We start from the raw sequence: 18,621 nt of genomic DNA, 5'->3' as shown, positions 1-18,621 counted from the left end.
AAGGAGTTATCGTGTTTTTTTTTACTTTAGAATACTGAGCCACATAATTAATTTTACATTATAACGAAGTGCACTTTTAAAAAGTGTACTTTAAGTGGCTCTTTAAGTCCACTTAAGTAACCTTTTATTTCATTAATGTTATATTATCTGAAAGTACAGATTTTTAAAAATGTACTTTTAACATTTAAAGGACACTGTAAGTGTACCTTTTATACAATTAAGCGCTCTTCTTTTTCAAAAGGGTTAGTCAGCGTGTGACGACTTTGATTGCGCACCGCTGCATTTATGATGCGTTAGAGATGCAATGCCAAATGTGACGTGTGCCGTGTGCATGTGAGCTGCCGTAGAGGTGCTCATTTAAAAATGTTGATGAGCAGAGATTTTGCAGATCGGAAGTGCAGAGGAAGGCTGTAGATCCGGAGTGCTCGGGGAAACACTTTGTCATTGCAGTGGTTATCGACACACCGGAGTGATGCGCTTTCATATATCCAGATATTATCGAAATGTTACAGGTATGGAGGGATATTATTTGATATGATGTCCTACAATTTCTTGAAATAGTTTGCAATTTACAAGGTTAGATGCTGGTTTCATTTTGAAATTGCCACTTGCTTAAAACTAAATTACGACGTTGCATGACAGTTCATTGCTGTTTTTTAAGTGGCTTTATTTGAAACATTGAAATATTGTTGCTCATCTGTTACTCTGTGTAGGCTCGTAATGAAGTAGCTGTTTGTTTGAGAAGTACTGCGGTACCTGTGCACTCACATTCTTTTTTTAGTGAAAGGCAATAACCCTGCATTTACTTCAGTCTGATCAATAGTTCAAAATAGCCTGTCTGTTCAGTGCTGGCTTTCTCTCGCTCTTCGAATATTTAGCAGATATTTTGTAAAGGTCGTTTGAATCAGATGCACTGTGCATGTCATGAGCTGTAGCTCCAGTTCAGACACTTGAAATGTTGATCTCAAATTAGTGTTGTACCTAGACGAGATCTTCTGGGGTAAAACCACTCCTTCCTCAGTACCTTTATGTGTTGTGTTCATCTGTGCAGCGGTCACCAGCACCACTCCCTCGGCCAAGACCTCCAGTCACATGACACCCTGCAGCGAGAGCGAGAGAGAATTCTGTGTGAACGGCGGGAAATGCTACACGCTGGAGGTCACACCCGGAAACATCAGACACCTCTGCAGGTACAGCTTCACATCCACGTGTGTGTTACAGAGAGATGTAGTCTGCTAGTCGTAGTCAGTGTACTGTGTTTTTGCTGTATTAATTAATCTGGTTGTATTAATTAATAAACTATATCTGTAACTCAAACAGTGAAGCGCTGTATTTGCCACACCAAGGTCATAAGTTTGATTTTCTGGAAATTATGTGGTGATACAATATATACCACCAATGTAATGTTGGATAAAGTGTCATATGCATGAATGTAGATTCAGCTCTATTTTTAATGCAAAATGAAAAGCATAGCCATGCTGCATGAGGTTTTCTGCGTGCATGACACTGACAATACGCTCTGGGATAATAGGGCTACTGTCCAATTCAGTGAATAAGCACAATCCCTATTGCTGATGCCAGGACTCTGTTCTCATCAGTAAGTACTGCAGTCAAAAGGAACTTCTCTCTTTACTGTCAATGCAGGAGTAGACCGACAGCAGCAGCCCTTCGGGACTGTACATCTTTGAGCTTTCAATCTCAGTTATCCATCAGTGGTCATGTGACCCTTAATGAACATGTGGAATTAGTGCTAAGTCAAGTATCGCTGCAGTGATCAGAAAAAGAGATCAGATGAACCGTTTTCACTGGATGATAAAATGGGAGAAAAAATCCTACAGACGCACACTGAAGGAGGAATATCTAGAGACCAGAAGATTACAGAGGATGGATTTAAACAATCAACCTGTAATCCTTGACAACCACCCACAACGCCCCAGCATCAAAGCGAATGTTGGATGTCCAAGCACCATTCACATTTTCTTCAAGGAATGTGACCTATCTAGTTGTTGTTGTTAACGTTTCTCATCACTTTGATGAAGCTGAAAAGGTTTGAAACACCTAGACAGTGGTATACCAACACAATCTTGAGTCATAGCAATTCATAACTATTTTACATTTTGGCAAATTGGTGGCAGATTTATTCATGTTTTCATATGATTTGCTTATGCCCCAGTGATGTTTATGTTCTGGGGTTGGGGTGGAACTTAACACTCACATTTTTCAAAAATAATCTTTTTCTAATTTCCCTTGAGATTGGGTTAGGTATGCCCTTAACAAATATCCCCATGCTACTGAGAGTGACGTTTGGAAGAATATGTGCTGCATGCTTTCCACTCAATAACAAACAGTAGTTAAGTAAGCATCTGATCATAGTGATGTGGAAAAAGCAGCTCTGAAATTTAGCACTCCAGTCACGTCAATTCATGTTCATTAATATTGTACTTCATACTTAAGATTGCATTAAAGCAGCAGCTTTAACCTAAAAAAATATATATTGTCAGTGTCGCTTTCCATTGTTCGTGTTTTTACTTGAGTCTGAATTTGACGGACTGAATGGACGAAATGAATAAGAAGATTTCCACATCAAAGAAGCCAAGAAGCGTCAGAGCCACACCTACCTATTACATCATCGCCACAGACCAATGATAGTTTGAGGATGTTTACTAGCCAGAAAGTCTGCTTCGGCAAGTTGTTTTGAACTCCAGAAATGACAGATTTTGTTTAAAATATTACACCAGTTCGTTCTGCGATTTTTGCTTGAAGTAAATTGGTGCCTTCACTCCCTCTGTTGAGAAATACAGCTGCCCCAGCTGTTAAGCCCCTTTCAGAAGAACAGCTGGAGCTCTAAGGCTGTGTGTGTGGGTGTGTGGCAGGTTTTTTTTTAAGTGCTCTTAATGTCATCAGAGAGCAGTTGGTCAGCTAAAATATCAAGACCGGAACAATCTCAGCCCTAGACCAATTTCTTTTATATATAAAAACCATAAAATAAGAGAAATGATGTGCACAAATGACAGCAGAAGTGAATCCAGAGGAGGAGCAGCTCATGTTTATGAACATGGAGAATAATCCTGTTCCTGAGATGATCATGACCCGTGCGTGTGTTTGTCTAGTGTTGTAGTGTCAATGTTGTGTTGTGATGTGTTGTGCTGTGTTCATCCTCTTTCCAAACCAGGTGCCCTCCAGGATTCACAGGGAACCGCTGTCATACCAGAGACCCTGTGAGAGTCGTAGACCCCAAACGTATGTGCAGTCAGTGAACGTCCCCTTCACCCCCAAACACACACACCATCGCCGCTGTTTCTGCGCTGCCTCGCCACCTCCGCCATTTAGAAAGCACTCTCTCTGTCAGAGTTTGCCAGGCCGCCCATCTGTCCCGGCGTTAGATGTGGACAGGTGCAAGATGGGCTACTGTCATCTCTGCCAGCATTTACACCACCAATCTTCAGAGACTAGTCATGTCTAAACTGTTAATTGGCTCTTGGAACCCAGGCGGACATTTGCGAGACATTCAGCGAGCAACACCGGAGACACGCGTGTGTGAGGGGGACTTTTGGGTGTCAAACTCACTTCCTGTCTTCCTCTCTTTCTCTCTGTGACTTCTGTCTTTCCCTCTCAGGTGCCCCAATGAGTTTACTGGTGATCGCTGCCAAAGCTACGTAATGGCCAGCTTCTACAGTACGTCTATTTCCTCTTCCTGTCTGTGCTTGGATTGGAGCATGCTCAATCAGCGCTACCTCCTGTTGCTTTGGATTTGTGTTCTTGACCAACGGGTAGTCAGATCAGACAGTGATTGTAATTTTGGCAGTCTTTTTTTCCATTCCTTCTCTTTGCATGTTTAGCATTTATTAATCTAGTTTTGTTCTGTTGGATGCTAGTTAGCTGACAGTGGTTAGACAGGGTTGACATCGATTAGTCTGGGCACATGTTAGTTATTAGGGGAGATCAGGTTTCTCCTCATTCACATCATATTAGACTTTTGCGGCAACTGATGAAATTAGTGTATTGGGCTCTGTCTTTGGACACCATCACACCACCGGTCTCAAAAGGTTATGAACTGAATTTACTCTCAGCTCTTTAACATGTTTTGTGAGCTAGTCATCACGGATAATCAGTCAATCAACTTTATTTATATAGCGCTTTTACAATGATGATTGTTTCAAAGCAGCTTCACAGTGTCAAACAGGATAATATTGCAACAAAATTAGATTTGGCTGTACAGTCGTTCTGGAGAAAACAGTGAAGTTATCTGCTTATTTTAATTTATCATAGAGCGACAATGTTGGCGGATTAGTATTATAGTTTATATAATTAAATAAGACCTACATTAATACATTTTATTTGTATATTTAGTTGAATAATTTGGATCGTAGTTTTAGTGTCCCCAACTGACAAGCCAAGCCAAAGGCGACAGTGGCAAGGAACCAAAACTCCATCAGGGCATGATGGAGAAAAATAAACCTTGGGAGAAACCAGACTCAGTCGGGGTGCCAGTTCTCCTCTGGCCTATTATCAAACGGTGTATGATTATTATTCTGGCAACCTTACAGGTCAGAAATCATATTAGATTGGAATATTCCAAATTTCTGGGTATCACGCAAGAGACAGGTTTAATATAAGTCCTGTGAACTAAGGATTTAAGGATATCTTAGGGATTAATATTAGTCCTGTAAATCTGTGCCAAAGGTCATTCTCAAGAAATTGTTACAAGCGTCATTCTCAGTGTTAATATTGTTGACTAAAATTATTTTAAATCTATAGTTAAAATATAGCGGAAATAACATTAAATGTAACCCTAAAGGAAATTAGAAATTGGAAATTAGTAGCCTTAACAAGTACTAAAATTAATAAAACGTCTCAGGTTACGACTCTAACCCTAGTTCCCTGAGAAGGGGAATAAGACACTGTCTTAGATTGATGCTATGGGGAGCCAATACTCATTACACCATCCCTGCCTCATGAAACTGTGAATATGCACAAACATAATGGGCATAGTATAAATTGATTTTACTGATTACTTAGCCGGGGTCAGAGCGTGTCAACCCCAAGGGCGGATCCAAAATGACTCAAATAGACTGTATAGTGGCGCCAGTCACTAAACCAATATCTCCCAACAGTAGGAGAGGATACCCAAGCTTATATGTTCTATAGCAAAGGAAGTCCCGGCCTTAACAACCTCCCTACCTCCCTTGTGGGACAGGCATCAGCCTTATAAGGCCCCAAGAGCAGAGCTTTAAGAAAAATTGTCTCAGCTATGCAAACTTCTTTTGTCTTGACAAATCCCTTAGGGAGTAGCCAAACAAAGGGTGAATATCAACTGCTACTTTCAATATTAGCACTACCTCCTGCCAAAGATCCTTGTGGTCAAAACTCAATCCCTAGGGAAATCGCAGTGGAGCTCTATCTCTACTAAAATACCCTAAAACAATTAGGGGAGAGCATTCACACCCTGCGTGTACTCTCCAGGATTCATAAAAGTTAGTGCAAAATAATGAGGAATGATTTACCAGACAAACTACCTCACAACAGAACATGGGTCATAATAGAGAGCCTTTACATGAAACCCAACCAAAGGGGAGCAAAAGGTTTATGTATATTACAGACACCCCTTTATACTTACGGGTGCTCCACTTGTGTCCCGTCAGCCAATAAATTTCACATGTGCTTCAGACACCGGTCACGCTAATGATGTTCTCCATAGTGCCAATCCAAGACCTAATCCAAATGAGCATAGAGTCGCAAACAAGCAGAGCTGCTGATAATCAGGTGTTGCTCATCTACAAACAACACGGATAAAGTGGTTTAAGACATGCTGTTTGGGTGTTAAACAATGGCTCAAATACCAGTTAACTGACTACTGCAGACCTTAGTAAATCACAGTGCAAGATTAATTTAAATACTCTCCTTCCATAAATTGTGTCTGAAAGGGAAGCTCCTATAAAAGCATATCAACTGCAAAAATCCATGCTTTTTCATCACTTATTTTTCAATGCGTGTTCACTGCGGTTTTCAATGTGCGCAAGTTGTTAATCTGACCATTAAAAAATCTAATCTATGAAATAATCTAAGTTCAGTATCCTGTTAATTTATATTAGTATATTAGTAGTGAGTCAAATTGCAATTTTTTTCTGAGAATGACTTTTATTAAACTATTGACATGACCTACAGTACCACTGATAAAACCATAATTCCCTTAATTAACATACTTAAGTCACATGTAATAAGAGCTGAGAATAATCAATGCACTATGAACAATGTGAAACTGTCTCAAAAGAGATGTATATGTTCCCTATATTATATTGAACTGGACATTATACAGCATACGTTTGAGTGATTCATTATCATTTCTGCATTTTAAAAAGAACAGTGAGCAGACAAAAAAATCTCCATTGATTAATTAGTGCGTAAATAGCTAAATATACTGGAGATCTGCACAATCTATTCTCAGCTATTAATAGTGTTTGCTAATGTGTCCTTCATAGAATGACCTTCATCAGTACAGCTGCTCTGGTTCAGTGTTTTAATCACTGATAAACGACCTGCAGGAAAGATCAGGGCTATCAGTTAACGATCAGCATTGCAGTCAAACTATTGATAACATTTGACGTGTAATAATATTGTACATATTTTTTATTAAACTGGGATAACCTTGTAATGACACTCCAGTTTATGTCTGGAGTGCCATTTTATGCATTTTGATTGAAGTAACATAATTATATTTCTGCAAACCAGTTCTTAATGTATAAAGGAGTAGGAGATCAAATTCTGCCCGTGTTAATATTTCAAACTTTGACTGGCTCAGGTATCAGTCCAGCAAGCAACAGCTTCCGACCGTCAGTTAGTTTAGGTGACCAAGAGATGCATGTGTTTAACAGCATGTTTAACAAGTGCTGGTGTAATCACATGAATTAACTGAGTCTGACTTTGTCTGTAGTGAAATGTGTCGAGGGTCAGTCTCTTTAATGGCGTGAGCGCAGTGACGTCTGCATGTGCATGTCCTTGTGTCATAATGATGACCAACCATAAGTGTCTGTATATAGAGATGTACATCACTATATACGTGTGATAAACCATCCATATATCTCTTAATGAATTCTGACATTAAATGATGCATTGTCATGGTGGGTTTAAAGTCAAACAGAATAGATTTGAATCATTTCTGCTTTCAAATATGTATCTGTGTATGTGTGCAATGTACCATGCTATGTATACATGCTGAGATGACTTCAGGTATATGGTGTTTTTGGAGGTGGTTTGAGGTGGAGCTGACCTGCGTGTTTGTGTGCAGTCAGTCAGAGTTGACATCACCGCTCAACTGTTTTTTTGTTTGTTTGTGTTTTGCTTTCTTTTCATCACCTTGTCTGCCTTGGCAGAACATCTTGGGATTGAATTTATGGGTATGAATCGTTCTTTCCTCCTAGTTTGCAGATTCGTAGGTCTAGAAGCTTGAGCTTGTTTCCTTCAACTTCAGCTGGTTTCCTTTTGCTCATGAAGGGATCAAACAGCCATAACAGATGATTGGAGATTGACATCAGTATTCTTTATAATTTTAATACACTGGACTTCAGATGGCTGCTTAGAGCCACTCTGCAGGTTTGTAGGGTTTTAGACAAGAAAGTGGATAGCCGCTCCGAAGCATGTGGCGTGCGGGGGGGCATTAGCCTGCATGCTAGGAAGGATGTTGTTAATAATTCATCAAGACCTCTGATATCTTACATTTCAAGGCAGATATTAAAAGCTCTCTCTTTCACACTCACACACACGCGCGCACACACACACACAAACACACACACAAACACACATGCACACAGAGAGACAGCTAAAAATTACACATAGTTCAGCGGTGCAGAAGAGAAGCCGTACTGCAGTAGTTATGCTGTGTTTAGATCCCTTCAGCTTTGCTTTGCCCTCCATTCATGCATCCCTCTTCAGCATGACATCTCATTTCTCACTTTCCTCTTTGTTTTCTCCCCCTTTTCTACTTCTCATCAGTGTTTTATCAATGTCTGTACATAGTGATTGCCGTTGTGTTGTGTGCATCACAAATGTGTTTGCTATAATCTAAAAATGATTCAAAATAGAAGTTCTAAATCAAATGAGTGGTAGCATTTGCTCACAGGCTTCAATACACTTTGTCGTGATGGGAACATACAGTATCCTGTGCTTTTAAGACCCCATGAAGTTGAAAGCAGAGAAAATGGGCCAAAAATATTGATGACATCGTCTTCGACTCATTGGACACCCCTGTCCTAATACAACCTGCAAGGTTTAAAAAACTTGTGGTTGCCAGAACTGGTACAGCTACATGATAAATAAAAATGCATCACAAGTAGGGATGGCGAAAACTAAACATTTTATTGACCGACCACCGAGCCTCATTAGCCGGTTGAAACCGGTTGACCGATTAGTTTAAAATATGCTGCGCTATTTGAAATAACAGCCGCGAGCCGCGCCTGCAATTTTGCAACTCTGTCGCATCTCTCTATGATCTCTCTGCCGCTCTGCCTCCCGCTCTCACACACACACTGTCCCGGCGCTTCCACTCACGTCACTTTTTTAAAATCCCCTAGAGCGAAACATGAGTCCCGCAAACGTGGCGCCGAGGAGCTTGTTTGTAATCGGAGGACAAATGGCTCCTTAGTTTTGAAATGGTTTGGGTACAAGGTGATCGCGTTGAAAATAAAGGCATTTGTCTAGCGTTAGAAGCTCATTTGAAACATTGCCGCGGCTCATTTAAGAAAATGACAGCTGCGAAGAGACGCCGCTTTAGTTCGAGGTAGTGTTTACAATAATAAAGAAAGATGATGATCAACACCTTGTGTTAACACTGAAATGTAGATGTAACTTAATATATTTCCAAATGTAAGCCCATCTTATGCGGAATGTTGTCTAACTCTAATATGGACTGCATTTATATAATAGACTGCAACACGATAAAACTAACTGTAGTAGCGTTTAGTCCACTGTCTAATACCCTAATTTAGAGATCACTTCTTCTTTTTTTAACCGACACCCGACAACTTTCATCGGTTAACGTTGATACGGTCAACCATCGGTCAAACGGTCATCGGTTAACATCCCTAATCACAAGTAGCTTTTCTGATATAAATGCTGATATAAATATTAGGTGTATTTGTGTCATAACCACAAATACAAAACACCATCATGACACTAAAAATAATGCAATAAACGTTCAACAACCATAAGTTGTAATACAAAAACCTAATGTACATAACTGTTGAGAAAAAAAGACAGTATTTTACTGTAAAATTACATAAAATATCAGTGTTTCGTGTAAATGTCTGTTTATAACAAAGGTGATTAGCCCTTTGTTGTGTCCTACCCAAGCTGAAACGAAAACACAGGAAAGAAAAATGTGCTTGTCAAACATTTTCATGGGGTCTTTAGCATGAAATAACAGACATATTTTCCAGCCATCCAAATATTTGTGTTAGCAGCCTGTGAGTTTGTGCTGCTACCAGTTCATGACTTTTTATTAAAGCCTTTAGCATTACATGTCTATTGACCATTTACAAAAATATACCAAAAACATTTTTTTGCTGAAGGCTTCAATAAATTCAGTCTGTCAATGTTGTGATCTAAACCTCATAATCAAATGAGTGAAATGCATGAGTGTTGAGTGTTGAAGACATCCCAGAGGCCTCGGGCCCGGCAGGGTTTGCATTTCATGTCATTTGTGACGACATGATTCTGAACTGACCTTGAATTAGCACGTCCTGTTGTCTCCTCCCTCTCAGCAAAACTACATCCTGAAATCAATAAACCCTGTCTAATTAAAGCACCAGCAGCACTGAAAACATATATGTGTGCTAGCTATGTTCTTACTTGGAAATCTGCTGAAATAACATTATTATAAAAAATATATTCCAAGTAAGAACGTGACTGAAATGTAATGTGTGTGTGTGTGTGTGTGTGTTTTACCTGGAAGCTTCAAAAAGCAGTCTGTCCTCTCTTCCAGAAGCTGAGGAGCTCTATCAGAAACGCGTTTTGACTATAACAGGCATCTGCATCGCTCTTCTAGTTGTTGGCATCATGTGTGTGGTGGCTTACTGCAAAACAAAGTAATTCACTTTTTGAAATGTCTGTTTGTACTAAGTTACTTTGTACAGTTAGTTTGTACTAATGTTTTACTCAAAAACTAAAATGAACCATATTAATTATTGATAGTCATTGAAATACGTTTCTGCAGTCTAAGAGGTGTTGTTGTTTTTTTGCGTACATAGGAAACAGAGGAAAAAGCTGCATGATCGTTTGCGGCAAAGTTTACGAGAGCGAAACGCTGCGGCCAAAGGGCCTCAGCAGCCTCACCCTCCACCTGAAAACCTGCAGCTGGTCAATGTGAGTATGGTCACTGCATCTGCAGCATCATGTTATGATAAAACCATGCAGTAATGACAGCAGAGATCAAGATTTTAAAATCCTGTGCACTACAGTTTGAAACATTGGTTTAAAAAAACAGTGCTCTTTTTTGGGATCAGAGAAAAAAATTGCCATTTACAATATATTGCCAAATGTTTTGGGACATCTGCCTTTATATGCACTTGAACTTTAATGACATCCCATTCTTAATCAGTAGGGGTTAATTTGAAGTTAGCCCATCCTTTGCAGCTATAACAGCTTCAACCCTTCTGGGAAGACTTTTCACAAGGTTTAGGAATGTGTTAATGTGAACTTTTGACGATTCTTCTAAAAACGCATTTGTGTGGTCAGGCACTGATGCTGCATGAGAAGGCCTGGCTCACAGTCTCTGCTCTAATTCATCCCAAAGGTGTTCTGTCAGGTTAAGATCAGGACTCTGTGCAGGCCAGTCAAGTTCCTCCACACCAAACTTGCTCATCCGCGGGTATGCAGTAATTTGGAACAGGAAGGGGCCATCCCTAGCCTGACAAGCCAGAACCACATCAAGATGTTTGGTCTGGAAACTCACCATTGACAGGGCTCAATCCGAGGGGCGGGATAAATGGTTGTCTTTCAAACTCCCGCTGCACGCGATAGGATAGCGCTTCAACAAACCAGAGCAATGAAGGTGAACCGGAGCTAGTTGACAGATTAAACTTTCTCTGTATCCGGTCGGCAAAACTCTGAACACATCTTCCCTTCTTAAGAATGACTTCAGTGCCGTTCTTTTCTCAGAGAAAAGCTTAACTCCAAGCCTGCCAGAGTCCCGGTTAAAGCTGATTCTAAAGACTGCCGTATGCCAGCTTCTGTGTTTAGTAGCACGCAAGCGCAACTATGCCGTCATCCTGTTAAGCCCTGCCCACCGACTCTATACACGATGTGATTGGCCTGACCAGAATTCGTTTTTTACAGATCAGAAGATATTGAAAGTTGCTAGATGATACTCGTGGCAGATTAGATTTGCTGCTGCTAAGGTGTGTCTAGATTTCTAGGCTAGGCTATCCACAAACCGTTCCCACAAAGTTAAGAGCATGAAATTGTCAAAAATGTCTTGGTATGCTAAAGCATTAAGAGTTCCTCCCATAGGAACTAAGGGGCCACGCCCAACCCCTGATGAACAACCCCACACCATAATCCCCCCTCCACTAATCTTTACACTTGGCACAATGCAGTCAGGCAAGTACCGTTCTCCTGGCAACTGCCAAACCCAGACTTTTCCATTGGATTGTCAGACAGACAAGCATGATTAGTCACTCCAGAGAAGACGTTTCTACTGCTCTAGAGTCCAGTGGTGGCGTCCTTTACACCACTGCATCCCTTGCTTTGCACTTAGGAATGTAAGGCTTGGATGCAGCTGCTCGGCCATGGAAACCTATTCTATGAAGCAACCCATTCTATCACACTGAAAAAAGGCTTTTCTTACTTAGTATTTTTGTCTAGTTTCTAGTCAAAATATCTAAAAATTCTTAAATTAAGAAATATTTACTAGACAAGTAAAAAATATTGTCTTGTTTTGGGGTAAAATAACTAAAAAATTAAGACAGTGTTTGCTAAAAATAAGCAAAATAATCTGCCAATGTGGTAAGCAAAACAATCTTGTTTACTGTTTGTTTTTAAGTTTTAACTTAAATTGTCTTTAAGTAAAGACAATTACTTTTGCTTGTTTAGCAAATACTTCTTGTTTTAAGAGTTTTTAGATGTTTGGACTAAAACAAGACAAAAATACTAAGTAAGAAAAGCATTTTTTGCAGTGCACAAATGTTTGTAGAAGCAGTCTGCATGCCTAGGTGATTAACTGTATACACCTGTGGCCATAAACATGATTAGAACACCTGAATGTAATGATTTGGAGGGGTGTCCTAATACTTTTGGCAATATGGTGAATGATAGTTCCATTAATATTAAGTGGTCAACAAGTATTTTTTAAAGTCAAAGTTTTTAATGTGTTTAACACCTATTAAAAGATAAAGTTGATCAATACACTACAAGAAAAACAGTGATACATCACTCTTTTGTCTTGCTTTCAGCATTACATGCCCAAAAATCCCATCCCTCCTCACGTGCATGTGACAGACAGAGAAGCAGAAACATCTCTCTCCACCAACGAATTCACTTTATCAACACATCCGTCCAGCGCTGTCACTCACTCCTCCAGCCAGAGGTAAAGTACAATCCCACACAGCATCGTACACACTATTACTAGCTAGAAACTGTCAAAATGAAATGCGAGTCAAATCAAGACATGTTTATTTATATAGACCTTTTCTCAGTACACATTGTTTCAAAGCTGCTTCACAGGAAATTATATTGTTATATTATATTTATACTGATAACTGATGGTCCTATTAGTGTCTTTTAAGTCCCTACAAAGTGCAACATCAAGGCTTCCTGACATAAAAGTCAAATTCCTTTAGGATTTCACAAAACGTCCATTAGCTTCTGAGGTTGTTGACATCTATTGAAGCCACAAGTCAATATGATTTCAGCTTCATTTAAAAAAGTAGTGACTTTCTGTTAAAATACCACACTATCCATAATCCTGACCAGAGGATTGTTGTTACCATGGGAACTAGCAAGCAGGATTTAGAAAAAATTAAGTAATGATTTTATTTTGCCAGCTAGTGATAACTAAATAACTGTAAACAGTGCCTGTTAAATATCTGGCTGGCTAGCAAAGTAATGTTAGTTAGTTTTAGATGTTGTTACAACATACACTACATACCTTAGAGGTGTCTGTTTACACATTGTTTTCCAATGTGACATCAAACCTCAGACTGACTTGATTATGTCTTTAATACAGTATACCGTTGTAATTTTTTTGAAGAAAGCTTTGAAGTATGCTTTGATGAAAGTTGGAAAATATGTCAGGAACTTTCACTTGTAAATATTCAGAACAACACTTGACTAGATTATATGTATGACAAGTGTCTGATCCTTTGGACTCTCACAGTTGGAGTAATGGGAAAGCAGATAGCGTGGTTTCTGACAGTCATGCAGTCCTGGTGAATTCATCATTGGAGAACTGCCGGCATGGGACGCCCGCTCACAGGGGGCGCCTTAATGCTACCGGAGGCGTTCATCAGCTCAACGATTACCTGAAGAGCTCCAGAGAAACCCAGGCCTCCTGTAGAGACTCCCCCTACAGCGAGAGGTAGCATTCGCTGCGCAGCACTCTATGTCATTAACTACTTCAGCCCACAGTAGAGGTCTGCCTGCTGTGGCAGATGCAGCAAGTGGATGATGGGCCTCTAAAAGTGTCGGCGGGCTGGAATTAGTCACATCACCCCAGGTTTTTTAACCCGTTTAATTTGGAAGAAAAAACAACAGGTCCCTGCTCGATATTATAAATGCCCATGACTTAAAGATAAATAATGTAAGATAAATATTAAACAGGTCATGAATGCGTCAAAGCAAACGGGGCAATGAAAGCTTTAATACAACGTCCTCATGGACTTGTTTGGAAAGACAAATGTTCCTGTTTGTATAATTTCATTTGATGTGTCCAGTGTGAACAGCCTTAAATTGGTGTGGTGCATCCGGTCAGAAAATGCTCCTGGTGCAGATGTTATTTTAGATTTATTATAAGCGAGACACTGAAATTCACTCTAGACAGAGTGTTGCCTACTTAATTGCTTATTCATGACGCATAGCAACACTATTAAAAGTATAAATGAAAGTATTAGTTATATTTTCTCCTGAATCTGCCTGTAACTTTCGTGTTTTGTCCGCTCCTGCCCATAAATGCCTGCATAGAGGTCTGAGTAGAATTACAACCCCTATATCGTAAGATTCTGTCTCGCTCCAGTGCAATAGGTGATTTTTTGAACAATTCTCCCGAACACTCAACCTTGCTTTGTTGCGTATGTCACAGCAGGCAAAAGAAAGGCCCTGTGCCTTATCCGAATATCTAACTCTGCGTCTGTAAACTGTTTATTTTAGTTGCTTCACAGATGAATAACACTAATATCATTCTGTACCTGAATAACATAAATACTGTACATTTGAGTAACTTTTATTTTATCTTAATTTTATGTTGTAAAAGCCTGTGTGATTTCTTTCTCCCTCATCATGCGCACGCATCAAAATCTTCCCTTCCACACTCAGCAATTAAAACCTTTCAAATCAAAAAGAGCAGCTGAGGGGGTTGTAGTGACAATTGCTGTGTCTCATTTCAAAGGCCTCGCCCTCCTTAGGTCACATTTGTCGGTCACATACATCAACTAGGATGCCTTGTTACAGAAAAGTGTGCATTACATTCCAAAGTAAGAAAGAAATTACAGTCATTTACAAATGTGACCTCCAGAGAGCACAGCTTTTGAAATGAAACAGCTTATCAGTTGATGGTGAGGGAGTAGTTATGAGATGTGCTGTAAAATGAGTCTGTTTCTTCCACCAGGTATGTTTCGGCCATGACTACACCCGCCCGTCTGTCCCCTGTGGGGCTTCTCTCTCCAGTGACACCCTCCTCGCCTCCCTCCGAGATGTCGGCTCCCCTCTCCAGCCTGGCGACCTCCGTCCCTTCCATGGCAGCCAGTCCCTCAGGAGAGGAGGAGCGCCCCCTGCTGTTCCGGACACCGCCAATCATGCGTGACAAATCCAGTTCCAACCAGGGCCAGAAGGGTCATAATCTCCGCAACTCGGCCCACTACAATCATGGCATGGACCTGCCCAGCCCTCCGGCCAGCCCTCTGCACATTGTAGAGCATGAGGAGTACGAGAGTTCACAGCAGTACACAAGCACAGCTGCAGTGTCCGGCCCGTCCTCCCCCCCTCACAGCCCCAGTGCCGCCGCTCAGCGCAGTACAAGAACTCAGTCGGGCGGCCAGACGGCGCCGGAGCCCGTCAGCGGCAGTAACTCAGAGAGCAGCAGCTCAGAGAGCGAGACAGAGGACGAGCGAGTGGGAGAGGACACGCCGTTTCTCGGCTTACAGAGCCCTCTGGTCGCGGCCGTCGGGTCGGTCGTTCTGGACGGGCTGGAGGGCAGCAGAACTAACCCCGCGCTGCACCTCTCGCCGCAACACGACCTCCAGAGCAGACTGACGGCCGTCATGGCCAACCAAGATCCTATAGCTGTGTGAAAGATGCATTGAAGAAAAAAAAAATCACCACTAAACCTTTATTTTCTATAATTAAGTATTGCGAAAAGAAAAACTTCAACTTTTATTTTAGTGATGTAGTGAAACAAAGACTTTTATAATGTGTGCAACGTGTTTGTGTCATGGGAAAAAAGTGCCATTCACATGTAGCTGAGGTCACAGTATTTCAATGGCAGAAAAATATAATCAATGGTGCCTTTTAATTTCAGTTGGGAAAAAAAAGAACTGCATTATGACACTGGGCCATATATTCACGACTTTGAGGCAACAAAATAAATGATTTATGACTGAAAGAAGAAAAAAATCCACCAGCACTCCACATCTGAATTCTTGCTATCTGATTAATATGTGTAAAAATGCATCATGGTCTCTTAGCCTTGTGGTTTTCAGTCCTGATCCTGGCCCATGTTGTAGTGCTCCCTTATTTAACACAGCTGATTCAGATCATTCTCCGTGAACTGAACTGTGTCAGATATGAGAGACGTCCAGAGCGGGCTTGAAAACTTGATTTAGCCTAAATTATTTGATTTACATTGGTAATTATTTCTGCATTTTGATTTAAAATATCAATGCGAGGCTGCTGCAAACTGAAAATAAGACAATACAGAAAGTATAAAATTAAGCAAAAATGCTAAAAAAAAAAATATATATATATATAAAAAATATTTGCAGGATGCAAATCATGTATGATCAGCTATAAAATAATCATTTTATATTATGGTTGTCATGTATAGCAGACATTACTTCTATGAGCCATTAGATTTGATTACTGATTTATGACTGAATATATGGCTCACTTTGTCGATCATGCTCATTGGCTTCTCAAACAATGCATTGTTGGAAAGTTATAGCACCACTTTTATGATACTGACACTGACATTTTTATTCCTATATTTTATTTTATTAGTTATTGTCCAGATCACTTTTTTACATTTGTCCATTGCTATCCATGTAGAAAGTTGCATTATATTCAAAGTGTTCCTTTGTGTCATGTTATTTCTCATCATGTTTATGTGTATATGTGTGATCATTTAAAGAACAAATCACCCGCTGTACAGTATTTTGTTATGTTTGCGTCACCAGATTACTACAATAACTTATGTACTCACAAGGTTTTACTGAAAATAGCCTCTAATAGCCTATCCAGCTTGCTGAACAGAAGAACTGGTTACACAGACAACACTTTTAACCTAGAGCTCACTATAAAGCTTCGGCTCTAGTGTGTGAAGGCCTTTTCCCATACGCTTCCTCTATCATGAAATGTGGCCCATTTTATTGTATTTATTTTCTTTATTTATTTGTTATTTATTTATTTATTATCTGGGCCTTATAGAGTCTAGCATCTATAGATCTATATTTTAATAGCAACGGCAATAGATGTTTGCAATCTTTACATCAACAAAACCTTATGGTTTTTTTTTCTCATCACTCCATAATATATTTGTGTGTTGTTTTGTGCCATTTAGGCCTAGGCTCTGTTATTCAACATTCTGTCATTCAAACCTTCATTAAAAAACACAAAAAAACAATAAATGTTCACCATTACAAATATTCATGAAACTGATTGTACAATAAAAATGAGCTGAACTGCTTTTGGGACACTTGAAAACAGCCTTTTTTCTGTTGCTTTTAAAGCAAGCATTTTGAGTTGTTTAATTTTGGATGTGATGCAGATGGCGGCTTTAAAGGTGACCACCTCAGAAATGGCTGTTCATTTACTTTTTGGATGGATTTACCTTTTGCAGAAATATTCAAACCAAGATATATGATGTGTGGTCTCTAAATGCATCAGTGTTCCTCCAGCATAGCAGATTTGGGCTTTATTGGTTGATCGCCACATTGCCAATGAAGATAAAGGAAAAACAGACGCTCTCTACAGAGACAAATAAAGTTGTTCTGATTGCTGCAGGAGGACAAACACAGCACATGCAAACAAGCACGGTCAGCAATATCAGTCAAGACATGATCACATTCTACAGTAACTGAGAACAAAATGTTCAATTTGCTCTTGTGCGAACAATTCTATAAAATGTATGGCCGCTATGTATGATAGCTTCACATTGTGTTGGATCTCTTTATTTTTGCAATGTTCTTGTTCTCTAAACAAACTGTAAGCTGTTCAAAGAATTTAAAGTTATTAGCATTTGATGGCAATCAGCTCCTAAATACATTTACAGACAGGGCTTAGATTAAGCCAGGATTAGGCATTAGTTCAATTAGCTTTTATAAACGTGCCTTAGAAAAAAACATTACTGGTGTGCAAAATGAGACAAAACAATAGCACTGACATTTTTTTTAGATATCCCAGTGCAAGTTGCAGGGATAAGCTAAATGGATAGTTAAAGCTACACTGTGTGATATTTTCCCCCATCTAGCGGTGAAAAGGTATATGACCATCCAGTGAATATTAGTTTCTGTTCCTCTCAATTCTGATTTCGTTTGAACTCCTACGGTGGCCGATTTAGTCCAAGATTAACATGGTAATCCCCCTCTTCACATTCGAAACGGTGCCATCGAGTGTTAAAACGCGAAAGGCGAAGCTTGAATTTACGGGTATGTCCCTCTTTGGCTAATGTACTTTCAAGATGGAGGGGCAACATGGCGACCAGCATTCGAACCCCTCACCCGTATGTATTTTTAATGGCATATTATAAACTTGCGAGAATACTTTATTACTTGAAAGAAGTAAATATACATTAATGAGCACATATATTTTTGAAAGAACTAAGTGTTTTTAACTAAGAATAAACTAAAAAAAGTTACACAGTGTAGCTTTAACCCAAAAATGTAAATTCTGTCAATAATTGTCATGCCATTCCAAACCCATAAGAGCTTTGTTCATCTTCGGAACACAAATGAAGATATTTTTGATGAAATCCGAGAGCTCTCAGGCCCCTCAATAGACACCAATTTAATGAACTTGTTCAAGGTCCAGAAAGGTACGAAAAACATCTTTAAAATAGTCCATGTGACTCCAGCGGTTCAGCCTTAATGTAAGGAAGAAACAGGAATACTTTTTGTGTGCAAAAACAAAAATAATGACTTTATTCAACAATTTCGTTCCGGCCTCTGCCAGTCTCCTATAGCCTAGAAAGCTAGACGCACCCTA

The 18,621-nt window shown here is 39.8% G+C and overlaps 1 protein-coding gene across 10 annotated transcripts in view; it reads left to right on the top strand.

Moving 5' to 3' along the window:
- Nucleotides 1-17,121, top strand: part of nrg1 (neuregulin 1) — a 96,973-nt gene extending 79,852 nt beyond the window's left edge. For 3 of the 10 annotated variants that reach the window (XM_067434280.1, XM_067434288.1, XM_067434286.1), the window contains 8 exons: nt 1,052-1,190; nt 3,617-3,675; nt 7,371-7,394; nt 9,977-10,079; nt 10,242-10,356; nt 12,444-12,577; nt 13,367-13,567; nt 14,813-17,121. In XM_067434280.1, coding sequence (XP_067290381.1) covers nt 1,052-1,190; nt 3,617-3,675; nt 7,371-7,394; nt 9,977-10,079; nt 10,242-10,356; nt 12,444-12,577; nt 13,367-13,567; nt 14,813-15,494 — 1,457 coding nt within the window. In that variant the 3' untranslated portion in view covers nt 15,495-17,121. Of the gene's footprint in view, nt 1-1,051; nt 1,191-3,172; nt 3,241-3,616; nt 3,676-7,370; nt 7,395-9,976; nt 10,080-10,241; nt 10,357-12,443; nt 12,578-13,366; nt 13,568-14,812 lie in introns of all 10 variants that reach the window. The other 7 variants (XM_067434282.1, XM_067434289.1, XM_067434287.1 and 4 more) reach the window with 5 other exon arrangements.
- Nucleotides 17,122-18,621: the final 1,500 nt, after the last annotated feature.

The sequence above is a fragment of the Pseudorasbora parva genome, chromosome 23 (genome assembly GCF_024679245.1).
Source record: "Pseudorasbora parva isolate DD20220531a chromosome 23, ASM2467924v1, whole genome shotgun sequence".
Lineage (NCBI taxonomy): Eukaryota > Metazoa > Chordata > Actinopteri > Cypriniformes > Gobionidae > Pseudorasbora > Pseudorasbora parva.
Note: the sequence above shows the minus strand (reverse complement) of the source record. Positions and strands in the feature narration are given on the sequence as shown.